This window comes from Salvia miltiorrhiza, chromosome 3 (genome assembly GCF_028751815.1).
Source record: "Salvia miltiorrhiza cultivar Shanhuang (shh) chromosome 3, IMPLAD_Smil_shh, whole genome shotgun sequence".
Taxonomy (NCBI): domain Eukaryota; kingdom Viridiplantae; phylum Streptophyta; class Magnoliopsida; order Lamiales; family Lamiaceae; genus Salvia; species Salvia miltiorrhiza.
Window position 1 is genome coordinate 46,899,874 of NC_080389.1, and position 23,064 is coordinate 46,922,937.

General features: G+C 38.2%; 2 protein-coding genes across 2 annotated transcripts; both read left to right on the forward strand.

The window, feature by feature from the left end:
• Positions 1-267: 267 nt before the first annotated feature.
• On the forward strand, positions 268-9,270 carry LOC131018891 (uncharacterized). Its single transcript, XM_057947585.1, has 5 exons — positions 268-882; positions 2,502-2,577; positions 3,171-5,126; positions 5,544-6,182; positions 9,263-9,270. Exons 3-5 carry the CDS (start codon positions 4,439-4,441, stop codon positions 9,268-9,270), a joined length of 1,335 nt encoding a protein of 444 aa, XP_057803568.1. The 5' UTR covers positions 268-882; positions 2,502-2,577; positions 3,171-4,438.
• Positions 9,271-18,709: 9,439 nt separating this feature from the next.
• LOC131016158 (heavy metal-associated isoprenylated plant protein 9) lies at positions 18,710-20,508 on the forward strand. Its single transcript, XM_057944772.1, has 5 exons — positions 18,710-18,887; positions 18,963-19,158; positions 19,239-19,411; positions 19,770-19,860; positions 20,003-20,508. Exons 1-5 carry the CDS (start codon positions 18,864-18,866, stop codon positions 20,404-20,406), a joined length of 888 nt encoding a protein of 295 aa, XP_057800755.1. The 5' UTR covers positions 18,710-18,863; the 3' UTR covers positions 20,407-20,508.
• The last annotated feature ends 2,556 nt before the right edge of the window (positions 20,509-23,064 follow it).

Consider the following 23,064-nt stretch of genomic DNA (forward strand, 5'->3'; position numbering starts at 1 on the left):
TGCAATGCACGCGCCCAATTTAAAAAAAAAATATGAAAAATTCGAAAATTCGAATTTATATATATTTTTTGACTGCAGCGCCTCGGTCTCCGCACCTTTGACCGACCGTTTGAATTTTTTTTTTTTTTTTTTCTCCTTCTTCTCTTCTTTAAAACTACCCATCTTCTTCCTTCTTCTCCACACCTATTCTCCTTCTTTCTTCTTCCTTCTTCTCTTCACACCTCTTCTTCTCCTACAATTTTCTCCGTCATGGATCCACACATGTAATACCCCGTTCCTTTTTGCTAAGTTTAGAATAATTTTTTTTTTTTTTAAAACTTAGATATTAAGTTGATTCACGCCGGATATAAAGAAAAAGAATTTATTTGTAATTCCAACAAAAATGATTTACAAAAATATTTGTAAATTTAATTATTGAATTTATATGCATTGCATATTTATTTAATTTAGCATTCAAGTATTCTTCACGAAATATTTATTTAGCAAACCCTGAAGTATTTATTACAGTCCCGATATATTATTTATGTTCCTAATAGCCACCCTATATCATGATTATTTTTAGCATACATGTAATTATGCAGATTATTAAATCATCTCCTATCTAATCACTTTCTTTTGCATTAGCCGTCCACTTTCAATTTTTTCCACTTTCTTTCCTCCCACCATACCCCCTTCTCCTACTAATCCGACAGCCAAATCTCTCTTTTGTTTTCCACTTTCTTTTGTTTTATGCTGTCAAATTCCACCTAACAAATCAGCCAAGTTCTCCTTCACTCACTTAATCCACCAAATTATTTTCATCGGCCCCAAGCTCATTTCACCAGAAATCAAGTATTGAGCAAACAAGCAGAAATCAAAATACCAACTGAAATCCTCGCCAAGGTAACCACTTGACTTTTTCGCCTACCTCTGTTTATACATTACGCCTCTAGCTCCAAATTGGTTTAGCAGAAACCACAAATAAACCTCACGATTTACACAGCAAAACATTTCAAGCATACCATCTGTGCCAATCCAATAAACCAACATACATGTATAAGCTTTTGCAAGAATTTCTAAAGATGCAAACTTTATTCATAAGCATACAATCTGTATATATATATATAAAATGGCAGATCATAAAGTTCATATTTTTTTTAACGAACTATTGCGATTTCAACCAAAAACAAACTTGGTGTGATGTGTGTGCGTGAGTCTTGGGGTGGACGGCGGCGACCAGCTGCTGGTCGTGGCAGCCGGAGTTCAGTGAGGGAGAACGGCGAGGCGGCTTACCGCTGCTGCAGTCGCCGGAAGGTCGAGAGAGAGAGACCGAGGGAGGCAGCGGCGTTCCGTCGTTGCCAAGGAGGAGAGAGAACAGGGGGGTACAGAGGGAGATGAGGTGGGTGGTCCTTCGTTGGTGGCCGAGCCGCGGCGGCGGAGAGAGGCTGGGATGGCAGCCGGCGATGGAGAAGATGTACAGCAACAGCAGCGCCGGCTCTGGGATGGTGGCAGGCGGTCCGACCAACCGCTGCTCTCTGTCTCGGGGCAGCGAGGGCGGCCACGCTGTCGGCTGAAGAAGGAGAAGGTGATGGTGGTGTCGGGTAGCAACAGGCGGCGTAGCTGCGGCGGCGGGAGTGACAGGAGACGAGGGAGAAGTTCCGGGCGGCGCTTGTCGCCGGGCAAGATGGAGCAGTCGAGGGCAAGATGGAGCAGTTGAGGGAGAGGAGAGTCAAGGGTGGCGGCGTATTCGGCGGTGGCTGCCGTTGTCCGCCGGAGGAGATTCGGGGGAGAGAAGGGGCGGGTTTGGCGTGAAGAGGGAGAGAAGAGAGAGGCAAGAGAGGCGTGTGTGTGTGAGCGGCTGAAGGGGGGGAGAAGAAGGGGGGAAGGAGTGTGGGCTAGGGCTTGGTGGGGGTTGGGCTTTGGGGTTGGGTTTGAGTGATGGGCTTGGTAGTGGGCCGATTTTAATTAGAGTGGGCTCGAGTTGTGGGCCGATTTTAATTAGAGTGGGCTCGAGTCATGGGCCGATTTTTATGAGTATTTGGGCCGAGATTTTATTTATTTTTGTTTCAGTTGGGCTATTAATTAATAAATTTGTTGGGCTTTATTTTATTTAAGGATTTTGAATTGCCTTCAATTAATTAAATTGGGCTTTCTTATTTTTAATTAATTGAACTATTATTAGTTTGATTAATTTATTTAAAGGATAATTTTCATAATAATATTATATTATTATTATTATGTGCATATTTTAAGTAATTACTTATTATATGATAAGCATGACATGATTTGCATTATATTTTGCAATAAGAATATTTATGATTTAATTGGTTTTATTATAATTCCAATTATTAAAAAAATATGAGTAAGAATATTGTTGGTGTTCTTAACTCAAAAGAAATGTTTTCAATTATTTATTCATTAAATTTTGAAAACCCGGCTAAGTGAATCATAGAATATTAAGCACTACACCATGACTTAAGATTAGAATTCAAGGAGACCTATTGAGAATAGATTTCTTGTAGGCTTTGAGCATCAGGAGGATTAGCACTGCTATTCCGATTCAGAAATAAAGTTAAACGACAGGCTTTGCCTAGACAGGTGGGCTTATTTTTCAAATGTATGATTTAGCTATTGAGCTTAAATATTCGTGTAATATAAACTGTTTATCCAATAAAATATTTTTGTGCACTCTACCATGTTTAAGGCTCGTACAGTTAATCAATTGAGGTTCTCTTATGACCTAACACGTTGTTTGAGAATTGTGTACACTTGTTAGCTGACTCGGTGGGTTGATCTCCATCGGGCACTAACCAGAGGCGTTATAAGGGTGCTCGACGGGATGTGTTCCGGAGCATAGAAATGATAGGCCTGTCTGGATTAATTTCCGAGGTTTATTATACTTGACTGGGTTACGCCCTCAGTTCAAGTCAGCGGGAGACAGAGATCCGTCGGTGGCTAGAGGTCCGGGATCACAGCGAGTAACAGAATGGAGTGTGCAAACGCGCGCAAAATAATTAAGTATATATATATGAAAATGTTTTAACATGCATAGAAGTTATTTCTCTTTAAAACCTTCTATGTCATGTCAGTAAGATTGGATAAACTGTTCTTCAGATTATGAAATGCTTTAAAAGTTGCAGCCCACTAAGTACATTAGTACTTAGCCCAAAATTTCTTTCAAATGTTTTCAGGTTAATGGCTGGTGATGACGGGGCAGAGCTGAGGCTAGGGTTCAACTCCGTATTTTGTCTTCCGCTATTGCACTAGCTTTTATTTGTCTTTTGTTTCTCCAACTTAAGACTTTTATGTTAAATTCTGAATTATGTTTTTATCGAGCTTAAACTCTCAACTTCTAGCTCGATGTTATTTAACGTTGGTTATCGGAAGCATGAAACCGAACTTGTGATCCTAAGGCTTTGAATGTTGTTGATTGATTAGTATCACTTGATTTCTATCTTTCTTCATTCAAAGGGCATTGCCCAACATTTTTATTCTATTATCTGAATTTCACAAGGTTCTTCCCTTGTTCATTTATATGATTTTAGTCGTACCCCAGTTATAGTTTATTCCTTCAAGAATTGGGGTGTGACAGAATGGTATCAGAGCATGAGTTTTCTTTCATGTTTCTGATAACCATAAGTTTTTAAATGTCGAGTCTAGAATAGTACCTCTAGACTTCTAAGAAAATTTTTGAACCTCAGCTCGCCGTCACACTGCCGCAAGAAAAAGGTACGATTTAAAAGTTTCAAAGTTATTAAATGTTTTAGAGTTTTCAAGAAGTGCGCGCTTCAGTAAATGATGCTATGTGAATTGCTTAACGCTTTCCATATGCTATAAGTTATGAATTGCTAATCGCTTTCATATTGTTATTTTGAGTCTCCGACTCATATAACCAGCTAAGTATCGTGTTTGGGACAACCCGAGCCCTTAACGATAAGATGAAGTAAAGTCGTGTTTAGGACTATCGAGCCTTTCACGAATACCAGATGTATGGTCGAGTTAGATTCTTTGAATCTTTCCGGCAATAGAAAAGTTTCATGTGACATTAAATGTCCACATGTTTCAGGTTTCAAAGAGAATGAACGAATAAGAAAGTTATGTTATTGTTTTAGGTTCACTGCCTATACGATCAGAATAATAAGAACTCTTACAACTGTTTGAGTACCACCCAAGAATGCCTTGGGAATGTTAGTCGTGATAGCTCCGCTTGATCGATTTAAGTAAGGACTGGTAAGATAGAAACGTTTAACATAGATATGTTATAACGTAGCAGAAATGAGATAAGATTAAGGATTCACTTGAGTATTCCACCAAGATAGATCAGTTTCCACATAGAGTTAGCCTTCCATAGGGTTACACTATAGAAGTAATATACCTTAAGTATATCTATGTATGTATATATGTATGCATGCATGCAGAATAAGTCTCACTTTTGTGTTATTTTCGTTCGTAAATCAGAATGGAAGACGCACCAAGAAGACGCGGTAGGGGACGAGGACGTGGTCGTGGTCGAGGACGCGGCAGGGGATTCATCCCTGAAGAGCCAATCCAACAAGTAGCACCAAATCGTACTGCTGAAGAGAAGTTTCGCAAGGAAAAACCTCCAACATTTGACGGGCTGGGCGATCCAACAGACGCCGAAAAGTGGGTTAGGGCCATAGAGCGTATCTTTAACTACATCCGTTGCGATGACGAAGACAAAGTAACTTGTGCAACCTACCAACTGGTGGACGAAGCCGACTTCTGGTGGGAATCGGTGAGGCGCACAATGACTGAGGAACAGTGGGAAAATTTCACTTGGGAAGATTTCAAGACTGAATTATATGAGAAATACATACCGGGATGCTATAGACAGAAGAAGCAGAATGAGTTCTGGAATCTGAAGCAGAGGGCTGGGACAGTTACTGAGTACGATAGAGCCTTCAATCAGCTATCAAGATATGCTCCGACGCTGGTGGACACTGATGAGAAGCGTGCAGAAAAATTCAGGAATGGACTGCGCCACGAGATATCAATCTCCCTAGCAAGCCAGGGAGGTCTCACCTACGCACAAACTTTGAGCAGGGCTCTTACCATTGAGTCATTACTACCAAAGGAAAAAGGGAAAGCTCCGGGACAGTCTGGATTTGTACCACCTCAAGATGGTGGTAAAGGAAAAAGAAAGTGGAACGAAGGAACTGGAGGAAACCCTGGAAATGGAAATGGGAAGAAACCATGGGTTGCTAACCAAAATCAGAATCAGCGTCAGAACCAACAGCCGCAAGCAATGGGACGACCACTCTGCCCAAAGTGTCAGCGACCTCATTCAGGGGAATGCCTGAAAGGAATGAATATATGCTATAGATGTGGGGAAACTGGGCACTATGCTTCAGTATGTCCGAAGAAAAACGGAGGAGCACCTCAACAGCAAAACCCCAGAAATCAACAGCGACAAAATCAGGGTCCTGGAGGACAACGGGGACAGCCACAGAATGCTAGGGCCTATGCCCTTAACCAAAAACAAGCAGCGGGAAACCAAGGAAACTTGGCAGGTATGATTAATGTTTTCGACGTGCCGATTATAGCTTTGTTTGATACGGGAGCGTCCCACTCTTTCATTTCACATGCTGCTTGTAAGAGATTAGAATTGACTCCACAATTGGCTGAGACAACTTTAGAAGTTAGCACCCCTAGTGGTGGAAGATTGGCTGCTAAGGACATTATCTCGAACTTAGAGCTGAACATAGGTGCTGAAACATTTAAGGCAGATTTGTATGTCATCACTATGATAGAGTTTGACATAATCCTAGGGATGGACTGGCTTACTCAAGTCGGTGCCACGATACTGTGTAGCGAGAGAAAGATCTCTTTCCAATCCGCTGGAAAGGAGAAGGCAAGTTTTCATGGCATAAGAATGGGAGGAAGAGTACCAGTGATTTCGGCGATGAAGGCCACAAAGATAATGAGAACGGGAGAATGTCAGGCTTTTCTGGTCAGTTTGACAGGAGAACATGAAGTAAAGAAAACGATCGAAGAAGTTCCAGTGGTGCGAGAATTCAAAGATGTTTTTCCCGAAGAATTGCCCGGTATGCCACCGAACAGACAACTAGAATTCACGATTGATCTAGAACCCGGGGCAGCACCAGTGTCAAAGGCACCATACAGGATGGCTCCGCCGGAGTTACAAGAATTGAAAGTGCAACTACAAGAACTGTTGGATCTAGGTTTCATACAACCTAGCGTATCACCGTGGGGAGCACCGGTCTTGTTCGTCAAGAAGAAAGATGGTTCACTAAGGATGTGTATCGACTATAGAGAATTGAACAAGCTCACGATAAAGAATAGATATCCTCTTCCAAGGATAGACGACCTGTTTGATCAGTTGAAAGGAGCCGGTGTGTTTTCCAAGATTGATCTAAGATCTGGTTACCATCAACTCAAGATGAAAAGAGAAGACATTCCAAAGACAGCATTTCGAACGCGTTACGGACATTACGAGTTCACAGTGATGCCCTTTGGATTAACGAATGCCCCAGCCATTTTCATGGATTTGATGAACCGAGTGTTCCATCAATATCTCGATAGTTTTGTCTTAGTGTTTATTGACGACATTCTCATCTACTCTAAGACTGAAGAACAACACGAGGAGCACTTGCGCATCGTACTCAAAACCCTGCGTAATGAGAAATTGTTTGCTAAATTCAGCAAATGCGAGTTTTGGTTGAGAGAAGTAATGTTTCTCGGTCACATCGTGTCGACTGAAGGAATCAAAGTAGACCCCGCCAAGGTCGAAGCAGTCAAGGAATGGAAGGCACCATCAAATGTCAATGAGATCAGGAGTTTCCTCGGTCTAGCAGGTTACTACAGAAGATTCATCGAAGGATTCTCGAAATTGGCTAGGCCAATGACTCAGCTTTTGAAAAAGGGGACTAAATACGTTTGGTCTGAAGCGTGCGAACAAAGTTTTAAGGAGCTTAAGACTAGGCTGACTACTGCACCAGTGTTAGCAATACCAGAAGAGAATGAAGAATTCGTGGTGTATACTGATGCCTCGAAACTAGGATTGGGTTGCGTGTTGATGCAAAATCAGAAAGTGATAGCATACGCGTCTCGTCAATTGAAGCCCCATGAGCTGAAGTACCCGACTCATGATTTAGAACTAGCAGCCGTCGTGCACGCGCTGAAGATTTGGAGACACTACCTCTATGGAGTAAAGTGTGAGATCTTTACAGATCATAAGAGTTTGAAATACTTCTTCGAGCAAAAGGATTTGAACATGAGACAACGAAGATGGCTCGAATTAGTAAAGGATTACGATTGCACCATCAGTTATCATCCAGGAAAAGCGAATGTAGTAGCTGACGCACTGAGTCGAAAGAAGAAGGCTAAGCTAGGGTATTTCATCACCCAGCAGAAGGAACTTATTCGTGACTTCGCCTCACTCAGTTTGGAAATTGTTCATCCTCCAGACACAGTATCGGGTTGTGTTGCTGCTTTGATAGCTAAACCTGATTTGAGAGAAAGAATTGTGCAAGCACAAAGAGAAGATTGGTTCTTGGAGAAGATGCGTCTCGCTGCAAGAACAAATGAAACGAAAGGATTCACTGAAGCAAAGGATAATGCACTTATGGTTGGTGAAAGATTGTGTGTGCCACACAAAGAAGAATTAAAGAACGAGATTATGAGCGAGGCTCATGATACTCCTTACACTGCACATCCAGGGAGCACAAAGATGTATCAGGATTTGAAGAAAATTTTCTGGTGGAAAGGAATGAAAAGAGATGTAGCGTTGTTTGTAGAGCGATGTCTCGCTTGTCAACAAGTGAAGGCCGTGCATCAGAGGCCGTATGGAATGCTGCAACCACTACCTATCCCTGAATGGAAGTGGGAGCACATTAACATGGACTTCGTAGTGAGCCTACCGAGGTCAGCACGTGGAAACACTGCTATTTGGGTCATAGTGGACCGATTATCAAAGTCAGCGCACTTTCTACCAATTCAAATGACTTTTGGATTGGAGAAACTTGCAAAGTTATATGTCAGAGAGATAATACGCCTTCATGGTGTACCTGTATCTATCACATCAGATCGTGACACCAGATTCACATCGCGTTTCTGGAAAAGTTTACAAGAAGCAATGGGCACTCAGCTAAATTTCAGCACAGCGTACCACCCTCAGACTGACGGGCAGTCAGAAAGAACGATTCAGATCCTAGAAGATATGCTGCGAACGATTGTCACAGACAAAGGTGGAAGTTGGGAGGATTTGTTACCTCTTGTAGAATTTGCTTATAACAACAGTTATCAAGCAACAATTGGAATGGCTCCATATGAGGCTTTGTATGGCCGAAAATGTCGATCGCCACTTTACTGGGATGAAGTGGGCGAGAGAAAGTTGTTAGGTCCTGAACTGGTCCAACAGATGGTTGAGAAGGTCGACCACATCAAGCAAAGAATTAAAGAAGCTCAAGATAGACAAAAGTCTTACGCCGATAAACGCCGATCGGAGTTAGAATTCAATGTTGGGGATCGAGTTTTCCTCAAAGTTTCTCCCTCAAAGGGAGTTATACGTTTCGGAAAGAGGGGCAAGTTACGACCCCGTTTTATAGGACCTTTTGAAATCCTAGATAAGATAGGCCCTGTAGCCTATAGGTTGGCATTGCCACCCAGTATTGGAGACGTACACAATGTGTTTCATGTCTCTCAGTTAAGAAAGTATGTGTTTGATCCAAAACATGTGATTAAGCATGATGAAGTGGTCCTAGCCCAGGACTTAAGTTATGAAGAGAAACCAGTCCAGATACTTGATCGCAAGGTTCAAGTTTTACGTAACAAGAACATCGTTCTTGTTAAAGTGAGGTGGAACCATCACGGGATGGAAGAGGCCACATGGGAACTTGAAGATTCAATGAAAGTCAAGTATCCCCAGTTAGATTATCAAGGTATGTAATTTCGGGGACGAAATTTTTTTAAGGAGGGAGGAATGTAATACCCCGTTCCTTTTTGCTAAGTTTAGAATAATTTTTTTTTTTTTTTAAAACTTAGATATTAAGTTGATTCACGCCGGATATAAAGAAAAAGAATTTATTTGTAATTCCAACAAAAATGATTTACAAAAATATTTGTAAATTTAATTATTGAATTTATATGCATTGCATATTTATTTAATTTAGCATTCAAGTATTCTTCACGAAATATTTATTTAGCAAACCCTGAAGTATTTATTACAGTCCCGATATATTATTTATGTTCCTAATAGCCACCCTATATCATGATTATTTTTAACATACATGTAATTATGCAGATTATTAAATCATCTCCTATCTAATCACTTTCTTTTGCATTAGCCGTCCACTTTCAATTTTTTCCACTTTCTTTCCTCCCACCATACCCCCTTCTCCTACTAATCCGACAGCCAAATCTCTCTTTTGTTTTCCACTTTCTTTTGTTTTATGCTGTCAAATTCCACCTAACAAATCAGCCAAGTTCTCCTTCACTCACTTAATCCACCAAATTATTTTCATCGGCCCCAAGCTCATTTCACCAGAAATCAAGTATTGAGCAAACAAGCAGAAATCAAAATACCAACTGAAATCCTCGCCAAGGTAACCACTTGACTTTTTCGCCTACCTCTGTTTATACATTACGCCTCTAGCTCCAAATTGGTTTAGCAGAAACCACAAATAAACCTCACGATTTACACAGCAAAACATTTCAAGCATACCATCTGTGCCAATCCAATAAACCAACATACATGTATAAGCTTTTGCAAGAATTTCTAAAGATGCAAACTTTATTCATAAGCATACAATCTGTATATATATATATAAAATGGCAGATCATAAAGTTCATATTTTTTTTAACGAACTATTGCGATTTCAACCAAAAACAAACTTGGTGTGATGTGTGTGCGTGAGTCTTGGGGTGGACGGCGGCGACCAGCTGCTGGTCGTGGCAGCCGGAGTTCAGTGAGGGAGAACGGCGAGGCGGCTTACCGCTGCTGCAGTCGCCGGAAGGTCGAGAGAGAGAGACCGAGGGAGGCAGCGGCGTTCCGTCGTTGCCAAGGAGGAGAGAGAACAGGGGGGTACAGAGGGAGATGAGGTGGGTGGTCCTTCGTTGGTGGCCGAGCCGCGGCGGCGGAGAGAGGCTGGGATGGCAGCCGGCGATGGAGAAGATGTACAGCAACAGCAGCGCCGGCTCTGGGATGGTGGCAGGCGGTCCGACCAACCGCTGCTCTCTGTCTCGGGGCAGCGAGGGCGGCCACGCTGTCGGCTGAAGAAGGAGAAGGTGATGGTGGTGTCGGGTAGCAACAGGCGGCGTAGCTGCGGCGGCGGGAGTGACAGGAGACGAGGGAGAAGTTCCGGGCGGCGCTTGTCGCCGGGCAAGATGGAGCAGTCGAGGGCAAGATGGAGCAGTTGAGGGAGAGGAGAGTCAAGGGTGGCGGCGTATTCGGCGGTGGCTGCCGTTGTCCGCCGGAGGAGATTCGGGGGAGAGAAGGGGCGGGTTTGGCGTGAAGAGGGAGAGAAGAGAGAGGCAAGAGAGGCGTGTGTGTGTGAGCGGCTGAAGGGGGGGAGAAGAAGGGGGGAAGGAGTGTGGGCTAGGGCTTGGTGGGGGTTGGGCTTTGGGGTTGGGTTTGAGTGATGGGCTTGGTAGTGGGCCGATTTTAATTAGAGTGGGCTCGAGTTGTGGGCCGATTTTAATTAGAGTGGGCTCGAGTCATGGGCCGATTTTTATGAGTATTTGGGCCGAGATTTTATTTATTTTTGTTTCAGTTGGGCTATTAATTAATAAATTTGTTGGGCTTTATTTTATTTAAGGATTTTGAATTGCCTTCAATTAATTAAATTGGGCTTTCTTATTTTTAATTAATTGAACTATTATTAGTTTGATTAATTTATTTAAAGGATAATTTTCATAATAATATTATATTATTATTATTATGTGCATATTTTAAGTAATTACTTATTATATGATAAGCATGACATGATTTGCATTATATTTTGCAATAAGAATATTTATGATTTAATTGGTTTTATTATAATTCCAATTATTAAAAAAATATGAGTAAGAATATTGTTGGTGTTCTTAACTCAAAAGAAATGTTTTCAATTATTTATTCATTAAATTTTGAAAACCCGGCTAAGTGAATCATAGAATATTAAGCACTACACCATGACTTAAGATTAGAATTCAAGGAGACCTATTGAGAATAGATTTCTTGTAGGCTTTGAGCATCAGGAGGATTAGCACTGCTATTCCGATTCAGAAATAAAGTTAAACGACAGGCTTTGCCTAGACAGGTGGGCTTATTTTTCAAATGTATGATTTAGCTATTGAGCTTAAATATTCGTGTAATATAAACTGTTTATCCAATAAAATATTTTTGTGCACTCTACCATGTTTAAGGCTCGTACAGTTAATCAATTGAGGTTCTCTTATGACCTAACACGTTGTTTGAGAATTGTGTACACTTGTTAGCTGACTCGGTGGGTTGATCTCCATCGGGCACTAACCAGAGGCGTTATAAGGGTGCTCGACGGGATGTGTTCCGGAGCATAGAAATGATAGGCCTGTCTGGATTAATTTCCGAGGTTTATTATACTTGACTGGGTTACGCCCTCAGTTCAAGTCAGCGGGAGACAGAGATCCGTCGGTGGCTAGAGGTCCGGGATCACAGCGAGTAACAGAATGGAGTGTGCAAACGCGCGCAAAATAATTAAGTATATATATATGAAAATGTTTTAACATGCATAGAAGTTATTTCTCTTTAAAACCTTCTATGTCATGTCAGTAAGATTGGATAAACTGTTCTTCAGATTATGAAATGCTTTAAAAGTTGCAGCCCACTAAGTACATTAGTACTTAGCCCAAAATTTCTTTCAAATGTTTTCAGGTTAATGGCTGGTGATGACGGGGCAGAGTTGAGGCTAGGGTTCAACTCCGTATTTTGTCTTCCGCTATTGCACTAGCTTTTATTTGTCTTTTGTTTCTCCAACTTAAGACTTTTATGTTAAATTCTGAATTATGTTTTTATCGAGCTTAAACTCTCAACTTCTAGCTCGATGTTATTTAACGTTGGTTATCGGAAGCATGAAACCGAACTTGTGATCCTAAGGCTTTGAATGTTGTTGATTGATTAGTATCACTTGATTTCTATCTTTCTTCATTCAAAGGGCATTGCCCAACATTTTTATTCTATTATCTGAATTTCACAAGGTTCTTCCCTTGTTCATTTATATGATTTTAGTCGTACCCCAGTTATAGTTTATTCCTTCAAGAATTGGGGTGTGACAACACAACCCTTTCTACGATCCAAATTGGTGCCCTGATCTCTCCTCCGATTATCATCCCGATATGGGAGGAATCAACTTGGAGGAGAGCCCGCCCGAGGAGGAACCGGTGAGTGCTCAACAGAGTGTCTCCCCACCAAAAAAAGGCGGCCGGAGGAAGGAAAAGGCCACCAAAATAAAGCACGACAAACCAAAAGTTTACCGTCATACTTACCTTCCACAGCATACGGATCTCATCGTCCAAATTTGGGCGGAGGAGACCAACGACTCGATCCGTGGAACGGATCAGAAGGGAGAGTCATATTGGGGCCGGATCCGCGAACGTGTGAACCCCATCCTCGGCGTCGACCTCGGCATCAAGCAACTTCAAGGCCACTGGTCCCGGGTGAGCGCGGATGTGCGTCTCTGGGAAGCTGTTTGGGTGGAGACGCGCAACAATTGGCCGTCCGGTCATTCGGATGATATGATTCGTGAAAAGGCCCAAACCATCTTCAAGGCTAGAAGCCCAACCAATGCCTCCTTCAATTTCTGGAACGCGTGGAGAGTTCTCCGGAACAATCCCAAGTTTAAGTCGATGTACCTCCTTGGAGACGTGCATGCCTCCAAGAGGACAAAGACAACGGAAGAGGGCGGCTTCACCACCTCGGCGTCGGGCGAGGAGATCTCTTCTGCTCGGCCCATTGGCAACAAGGCGGCGAAGGCGGTGGCCAAGGCGGCGAAGGCGGCGGAGAAAGGGAAAGGGAAGGCAGCAGCGTCGCATACGAGCTCGGATCCTCCACCAGAAATTGTGGAGAGGTTGGATAGGAACGATGCGCAAATGAGGGCATTCACCGCCCAGTACCAGCGGAGGAACGATATCCGGGAGAGGGAGCTCGATATGCAGCTCCTGAACACGGATACGACGAACATGACAGACGCACAACGTGCATTGCACGCGTCCATGGTCGCCGACGTGCTCAAGCGTCGTGGTCTATCCTAGGCTTTTAATTATGTGATTTTAATGATGTTTTAGGTTTTTTAATTTTTTATGTATTTTTTTTTATGTTTTAAATAGGTATTTTAAATTTTTATGTATTTTTTTTATGTTTTAAATAGGTTTTTTAAATTTTATGTTTAATCCAGTATTTAAATATGCAATTTAAATTATGCAATAAAATTTAAATGAAAAACATAAAATCAAAACTAATATTATCAAGGAGGCTATCAAGGAACCCCAATGCAGCACTACCTACTCAATAACACAAACACTATCAAGTAGGCTATCAAGGAGGCTATCAAGGAGGTCCCAATGCGGATGCTCTAAAGTAGAAAAGTGTGTAGGTAATAAAGTGATAAAGTAGGTAATTAAGAACCCTTATTTTTTAGCTAATTGTTACTATATTTAGAAATGCATCAAGATATTCGTGGGATGACCCTAAAAGGAATATGCATCAAGATTCGTGGGACGGGACGAGTATAAAGTTAAGAAAAAAAATAAATAGAATTACAAATAGTTAAATCTATCTATCAACAATCGAGTTTTTTAATTTTTAGGAAAAATTGTATATCCTATAGAACTATATATTACATCCACAGAATTAGAATTTTAATTTAAAATTTTGTAAATGTTATTTATGATATACATCAATAAAATATTTATCTACTCAATTATATTTATAATTTTTATACTTTTAAAATGATGTAAAAGAAATAAGTAAAATAAAGTAATTTCATTCAATTCATAAACTTTATTTCTAGCTACCAATCATAAGAATGAAAGAATGAAATCAAACAAAGAATCACAATTTCATTCCTTTTTTTTGGAGAACGCACAATTCCATTCCTTGTACATACCAAGTATATCAATTCACCTAAGGTTTGTTATTCATTTTCCATCTTCATTCCATTCCTACTTTCAGCCACAAAATTAGCATTTTAATTTAAATTTTTGTAAATGTTATTTATGATATACATCAATAAAATATTTATCTACTCAATTATATTTATAATTTTTATACTTTTAAAATGATGTAAAAGAAATAAGTAAAATAAAGTAATTTCATTTAATTCATAAACTTTATTTCTAGCTACCAATCATAAGAATGAAAGAATGAAATCAAACAAAAAATCACAATATTTCATTCCTTTTTTTTTTTTTTGGAGAACCCACAATTCCATTCCTTGTACATACCAAGTATCAAGGGCGGTTCTGGGGGCGTGCGAGGTGGTCGATCGCACAGGGCCCCGAAAAAATAGGGGCCCCAAAAATATAGATCCATATATATATATATATTATGTATATATTACATAAAACCTATAGAATTATTAAATTGTGTAAGGTAGTGCAGTTAGGAAGGACCATTTTCTGGACTTTGTTTATCTATGATCAAAACCTACTTGTAGCAAGCTTTTGCGATTTTTTTTTCAGCTTCTTTTTTTCTTTAGCGATTTTTCATTTCTAATTATTTTTGCGATTTATTTATCATGGCAGCACGAGGCACACTATTATTTTCTGAAACTATTTTTTCAGCTTCTTTTTTCTTTTAGCGATTTTTCATTTCTAAAGATTAACAGCAAGGTAATTTCTTTAAAAAATTTAAGTAGATCAACACTTTGTTAGTGAATGACATAATTTTTTATTTATTAAGTGAATTCGTGGGACAGAGAAAGTATTGTTTAATCAAATATTTTTCTTTCAACGATTTTTCAATTCTAAGATTATCAAGGTAATTTATTTAAAACTTGTAAGTAGAGCAAATTTCTTTAAAAGTGTGAATGACATAGTTTTTTATATATTTGTTAAATAATTTGACAAAAAAAATATATTGTTTAATCAAATATTTTTATAATACATTTTTTTTAATTATGAATAGAGGGCCCAAATTTAAGAATTCGCACAAGGCCTATGTTTCCCCAGCCCCGCCCCTGCCAAGTATAGCAATTCACCTAAGGTTTATTATTCATTTTCTATCTTCATTCCATTCCTACTTTCAGCCAATTCCACCCTCATTCCATTCCATCATACAAATCACCTCATTAGAGTGTGTTCTTTTCTATTGATAAATTTATCATGAGAAAATCAGAGAAAACAAATATTTATACCTTACAATGCCTTTTTTCTTTTCCCTCATTCTCTATAAAAGAGAATTTCACCATTTTTTATTCTTTCTTTTCATTTCATGAGGGATAATATTATTACTCCATTTTTAGTGTGATAATAGTATCCCTCCTTGAAGTGAAAAGAAGGAATGTAAAATGATGAACTTCTCTTTTGTAGAAAATGAGGAAAAAGAAAGGAAATCTTAAGATATCTCAAAGCTACTTAAGATTATGAAATTATTTTTAGGAGAGGGATTATACATTCAGATAAGTGCTAGTGGGTTTTACTGATTTTGATTATGTTGGAAGTTTGGATACAAGAAAGTCTATATCAGGTTTTTGTGTTTACTTTGTATGGATATACAGTAAGCTGGAAATCTACTTTACAATCTGTAGTTGCTCTTTCAACCACAAAAGCAGACTATATAGCGCTATTGAGGTTGTTAAAGAAAGGGATGTGGTTAAAACGAATGTTGCCGGAGCTAGGTATTGAGCAAGAATAAGTTACTAGTTTGTGTGATAGTCAAAGTCAGCCCGTACCTAAGCATAGGCACAACAAGCTATTGCCTAGGGCCTCAAATTTTTTGGGGCCCATTTTTTTAATGTATATATATATATATTAATTGAATTATATATTATATTTTTACAAGGATTCATCTAATTGTTTGATGAATTTAAAGAGTATGGTTATTGAACTGGATAAAAGTAAGAAACTTTTACCTTTAAATTGCAAGACGTATTGTATTTGTTTTAAAATAAGAATTATATATTATATTTTTACAAGGATTCATCTAATTATATTTATACTAAAAGTTGGTGGCTTTTATGTTTTGCTAAATATCAAATTAATACTACTATCTTAATTGATACCATGAAAAAAAAGTTGTTACACTATATATAGAAACCTATTTTAAAATTCTCGCGTAGGGCCCCATGTGACATAGGGACGACCCTGATCGAAGTGTCATTCATCTTGTTAAACATCAAGTTTTTCATGAACGATCCAAGCATATAGATGTTAGGTTGGATTTTATGAAAAGGGTGTTGTAAAAGTTATTAAGATCTCAACTGAAGAGAATGCTTTCGATATGCTCACCTGTTGCAAAATAGAAGAAGTGTTGTGTACTGATTGGTATGGGCTCTCTTGACGAGAGCATATTGATGTTACCATAGAAATGGTGCTTGATTGAAGAGGAACGGAAGAAGAACTACTATTCAGACAAGGTGGAGAATTATAAAAAATGCATCTAAATTGCAATTAGGTATGAATGAGGGACTTATATGCAATATCAGTTTGTTGGAGGGTATTACTGCAAGTGCATGGAAGATTCAGTTATAACCGATCATGAAGCAGCTTATGAGCTCAGTTTTCTATTGCTATCTCCAACGGCTTTATTAACTTAAGTTCTTCATATAAAGCTACTCATTACTTGCTGATAAAAGTACGTAGTTTTTTCTAACTAAGGGTGTATTCTATTTGATTGATAAATTTATCATAGGAAAATGAGGGATGTATAAAACAAATTTATGACTTTAAATATCTCACATAGAGAAGTTTTATGATGTGTAACACATTGAAAAATTTATCGAGACGTGTGATATTGAGGACAAAATACGTTAGAAGACTCGTGGGACAAGCCGAGTCGGATTGTTACAATTGAAAAGGACTTTTAAATATATATATATATAATATATATATATATATATATCGTTTTTACGATTGAATTTTTGGTCATTAAAAAGTGTAAATGGTGAAAATTTAAGATCAAAACTGGTAAATATAATGATCGAATTTTCAGTAATTAATTGATCATTAAAATTAACGATTGAAAATTCGATCATTAAAAGACGAAACGTCCATTCAAATAACGACCCCTCAAATCGATCGTTAATTCAGTTGTTAATCATTTTAACAACTGAAATTTTATTTTAGTGATCGATTTTACGATCGTTAATGTTGTTTTTTTAGTAGTGTGTTTGAAAATTTATTTTATCAAACACTTTTCAAAAACTTATAAGATTTTAAATTATTTATAAAACCGCTCCTCCTCCCCCAAGTCCAAAAAAAAATAAAAAATTATAAGTTATTTTGAGGGACTTATAAGTTCAACCAAAGACCCCTAAATAAACCTCTAGGAAACTAGTGTCTTAGTTTTATATTTCTAATTAAAATATTCAATATTTTTTTATAAAATAAATATGCTTTCAATGCTAATACAAAGTAATCCATCCAATATGTAGTATTCTCTCCGTCCCTGAAATAAGTTCATCTTTTTCCTTTTTAGGACGTCCCCCAAATAAGTTCCTCTTTCTTTCTTTCCATTTTAGACAACTACCCCACACTAATAATACTTTATTTATTCTTACTTTTCACTTTTTCATCACTCCCAATACTAATTATAACATTTTTTCACATTTTCACCACTCCCAATACTAATTATAACATATTTTTTTTCACTATCAATACACTTTACCATTTTTTTCTTAAAACTCGTGCCGTCCCCAAAATAAGTTCCTATTTTGGGGACGGAGGGAGTATTTAATTAACGTCCAAATAAATATGTATCTCATGCTAAAATGTCTTAAGTATCCCTCGCTTAGGGCCACCGCATGGAAAATTATAACCGAAATCTACCAAATGGAAAAATAGTAGATCGACTATATTCATACCTAACATTAAATGTGTTAAGTATATATATGCACCACACATCGGATTTAGACCCTTTACTGTAAAGTCTTGTAATTACCTAATTGATGCTACAGTAAACCTTTTTTAGGTATGTGATTAAGAGATTTCAATAGGGAACACAAACCAAACTTTCTACAAACCTAGGCCACTCCTTCCTTCCAACTTCCACCATTCCAAATCACACATGCACAACTTTTATCATATATATAGAATACGTGGTTACAGTGAGAATTGTATTTTTCGTGAGAATCATTATAATTAATAATGCATTTACTATTAAAATTAATGCACTCGAATAAAATAAAAAATTTGCTTCCTTCAAAATTCGAACTTAGAATTGTTATTGGTGTAATTAATTTTATAAATTATACGTTAGCTCAATTTGTTCTTTTTTTCTTTAACATCAAATGAATGAATAAAAGAACAAATCAAGCTTAATTTGTAAAATAGTTTATGTCAATAAAAATTTGATTCTAATTTACTAGAATCAAAAAAAAAAAGGATTAATGATGCTAAATTGCTAATGTGGATGGTGCAAGTTATATTTGTCGAGATTTACCAACAATATTTTCTTGAAGTAATTAATGAGCTAAACATTACAAAAACAATAGAGGTATCCTTGTGTGGTTTGTAACTCCGCATGTGCTTTGCCATCACACAACCTACTTTAAAGCACTACAATCCACACCGTCCATTTCTTTACAAATCCCGCCCCTCATTTTTTTGTTTTTGTTTCCCATATAAATTCTTCTCCTCATTCTCTCCAATTCTCCCTCCTCTCTCTCTCTCTCGCTCTATTCTGCTAATCCTTTTTATTTAATTAAAATAAACATTTAGTGATCGTCACAATGGGCGAAGAAGCCAAAGTTCAGGTTAGTCTTTTGTTGCATGGATTCTGATGTAATATAGCCTGTAAACTCAATTAATTTTTTCCCCTACTTTAACAGGAAGAAGAAGTGAAGGCCGAGGAGAAGAAGGAAGAGGCGAAGGTTGAGGGAAATGTAGAGGAGAAGAAAGAGGAAGAAGAGCCCAAGAAAGAAGAAGAGGAAGCGACGAAGCCGCCATTGCCATTTGTGCTGTTTGTGGACTTGCATTGTGTGGGATGTGCCAAGAAGATTGAGCGCTTTATTCTCAAGATTAGAGGTCTCTTGTTTTCAACAATTAGTTTTATAAATTAATTACATTTTGTAAAACAATACTAATATTTAAAGAATTAATTGCAGGAGTTGAGGGAGTGGCGATGGACATGGCGAAGAATGAGGTGACGATAAAAGGAGTGATTGAGCCTCAAGCGGTGTGCAGCAGAATCATGAAGAAGACAAAGAGAAGAGCTAAAGTATTATCACCATTGCCCCAAGCTGAAGGTCAACCCATGCCGGAAATTGTTGCTTCACAGGTGCTTTTGCTTATGCACGGAACTAGAAAAATTAAATTTACGAGGGGCCAAAATTTTCATGCATAGGAATCGTTTGGGTCTTGGGGGGCTTCAGCCCCCCCATCACTTGTATACAGCCCAAACGGCAAAAAATAATTTAAGGCAGTTAAAATTAAAAAAATTATGGTGGCGTAAGATTAAAAAATTAAAATAAAAATAGATCCTTGTCTGCAGAAGTAAATAGTTTTACTTTATTAATAGTGTCGCGTGTATAATGTGACTGTATACCGTTAACCTTGTATGAAAATACCTATAATAATTTGATGTAATAATAAAATATTGTGCGCATGCAACTAATTATGTTCCGTGGTGAGTGCAGGTTAGTGGATTGGCTACAATCGAACTCAATGTGAACATGCATTGCGAGGCTTGTGCGGAACAACTCAAGAAGAAGATACTCAAAATGAAAGGTAGACTTGTCATCATTGCATGTATTCATAAAATAAAGTCCAATATATGCTTTCAAAAAAAAAAAAAAGTCCAATAATCGTAAATTCGGGTTTAGAAAAGTTAAATTTGGCCTAATAGTTAAGGAACAAAACACAAGTGCAGGAGTTAGAACGGCGGAGACGGAGCTGAGCTCCGGCAAAGTGACGGTGACGGGCACCATGGACGCGGACCGCCTCGTGGACTACGTCTACCGGCGAACTAAAAAGCAAGCCAAAGTGGTGCCGCAGCCCGAGCCGGAGAAGCCCCCGGAGGAGAGCCCCAAGCCCGAAGAGAAACCGGCTGATGCAAAGCCGGCGGAGGAGGAGAAGAAAGAGGAGGGCGACAAAAAGGAGGAAGAGGGTGGCACTGCGGCGGAGGAGGAGGAGGAGGAGGACAAGAGTATGGAGGAGCCAGGCATGTACAAAATGATGTATCATAATTATCAGCCAATTTATGTGGTTGAAAGAATCCCGCCGGCGCCGCAGCTTTTCTCCGACGAAAATCCTAATGCATGTTTTATTATGTGATGAGGGGAAAAAAAAATGTTTTTATATATAATGATTCTGTATGGGTATCTTATTTGCGTTTTTGTTATAATAAGATATTAGTGCAGAATTTTCTATCTTAAATGCGATCGGCAATGTATATTTATGCATGAGAAGTATACGTGGATTTTAGTGGAGCAATTGCGATAATTAAACCAACACTTTGCTCCATGTGACTAAAAATAGTAAATTCATAAGAAAGAAAATGCATGTATTTAATACGCAATTGCGGATTAGCCACGTACGTTACTAAAAAGAAATTTACAAAGTAGTGGTAGGTGGCCTCCACGGATCTTATATGCATAGAATCTAGAGCTACAGAAATGGCAGAATTGTAAATATAGTCAAAATATGTATTTTCTTGAATAAATAAAGAAGCACCAAATAATCCTAAAACTGTCATTTGATAGGCCTATAAATGACATTAAATCATTAATTGAGCGATTTCGGTTAAGTATGTCCAACTTAAAATTAACACATACTTGTCTCACCAACATCTTCTCAAGATTCTAGCTAATGGACCAACCTATTCGACCCATTTCTAGTTTATATAACATTATGCATTGTAAAAAAAAAAAAAAGATAGTAAATTAAATAAAAGAAATGGATGTGGGGCCGGGCATGCAGTTCAATAATGAAAGATGAAACCAGGCCAAACTTTGCCCAACACTACCATAATGATTAACATACATTATATATATCATAATAATACTTAATATTTTGCTTAATTACCATAAACATAGACTTGCCATTAAATGTAATTAACACTCTCTTTGGAGAGTAGAGTCTTTTAATTTTATCTTATCAAAGTACATTTGTGTACGCTGCAAATGGTGAAAATTATGACAAATTCTTAATGGATCATTATTGTATAATCATCAAAGAATTTTTAAATTAATTGTATATTACATGAGATTTGACGGTTGAGTTTTTATAAATAGGCCTAAAATACTACACATGATCAACAATATGAAGCTCAAACTCAAAAAACAATATGAAGCTCAGTCTCTATATAAATGATAAATCTAAGGGTTGTACATATGATGATTACATGGCTAAACCTCGAAATATTTAACTAATTAAATTATATACCCCTAGTATTTTATTTGGAGATAAATTTAATTTATCTTGGAGTAAATATCGTATTCGGAACCTTTTTGATAAAATACTCTCAAACTTTCTATTAACCCCTTATCATCAATGTAACTAGATATACAATTATTCATTTTTTTGATATACGAGTTTTGACGATTATGAATAATTATCCGAAGATGAAAAATGCAAAATATAATAATAGGAACGTAAAGACAAATTAAACGATAATCAAAATTCAAAAAATATATGTGTGTAAGCAAACAAATTTAATAAATTATGAGTTCTGAATTTGGAAGGAAAAGGCAAAGTTGTGTATTTTAATTTGAATAGGAAAAATAAAAATTGTGCTAGTTAGGTGTGATGCATGTCACATGGGAGATTCCGAAAAGGAAATTGAATCCGATGTGTAGAGTTTTGGAATATCTGCGGCGGATCTAATCCGATCCAGTTATGTTAAATGGATCCAACGTGGTAGGACCCGCTTTTTACTCCCTATCAGATCCGACTCATTTACCCAATTTAGAATTAATTAATCCAACCAATCACATGGAAACAGTTACGTAGCTCCTTTTTGCGTCAGGCCCATATCAATTAATTCAAGGGAAAAGTATCAAATAAGTTCCGGTCGTGGTGGCCCTTTTCACGTCTGACCCCCTATAGTCGAAGGGGTATCAACTAAACCCCTAAACTAATTAAAATCGAATAATTTCCCCCCTCTGACCTAACGCCGTTAAGTGTCCGTTAACGTTTGGATTTAATTGCATCCACTATTTCAGGGGTGGATCTGTACCTTATTTTATTATTTTTATTTTTTTTATAATTTCAGCAACCCACCCCCGACATCAACTTAACCGCCCCGTACTCATCGGCTCCAACTTACACTTTGTCAGCTCGCACGCGCTCAATCTCTTGATCGTCGAGTGCTTACCGCCGACATGCAGCAGCATCACCAACTCCAGATGTGGACCTGGATCGAATCCTGCTTGGTCCAAATCCATATCCGTATTTTTTTACTTAGGTCAGGATCCGGTCCAAATCCATTAGGTCCAAAAAATGAGATTCATGTCCAGATCCATTAGATTCACAGGTTCTCGAGTCCTAACCGGAATCCATTATTTTTTCTCTTTTTCGGGTCAGGACTCGAGAACCTGTGAATCTAATGGATCTGGACATGAATCTCGTTTTTTTGGACCTAATGGATTTGGATCGGATCCTGACCTAAGTAAAAAAATACGGATATGAATTTGGACCAAGCAGGATTCGATCCAGGTCCACATCTGGAGTTGGTGATGCTGCTGCATGTCGGCGGTAAGCACTCGACGATCAAGAGATTGAGCGCGTGCGAGCTGACAAAGTGTAAGTTGGAGCCTATGAGTACGGGGGGCGGTTAAGTTGATGTCGGAGGTGGGTTGCTGAAATTAAAAAAAAAAAAAAAAACAAAAAAAAAAAAACAAAAAAAAAAACAAAAAAAAAACAAAAAAAAAGGTGCAGATCCACCCCTGAAGTAGAGGGTGCAATTAAACCCAAACGTTAACGGACACTTAA

Bases quoted from the DNA above. Each gene is read 5' to 3' on its own strand.
- LOC131018891 (XM_057947585.1), top strand. From the start codon at position 4,439: ATGGAAGACGCACCAAGAAGACGCGGTAGGGGACGAGGACGTGGTCGT. The intron at 5,127-5,543 runs GTAAAGGAAAAA...TGCCGATTATAG, and splicing joins TGTACCACCTCAAGATGGTG to CTTTGTTTGATACGGGAGCG.
- LOC131016158 (XM_057944772.1), top strand. From the start codon at position 18,864: ATGGGCGAAGAAGCCAAAGTTCAG. The intron at 19,159-19,238 runs GTCTCTTGTTTT...AATTAATTGCAG, and splicing joins CTTTATTCTCAAGATTAGAG to GAGTTGAGGGAGTGGCGATG. The intron at 19,412-19,769 runs GTGCTTTTGCTT...TGGTGAGTGCAG, and splicing joins CGGAAATTGTTGCTTCACAG to GTTAGTGGATTGGCTACAAT.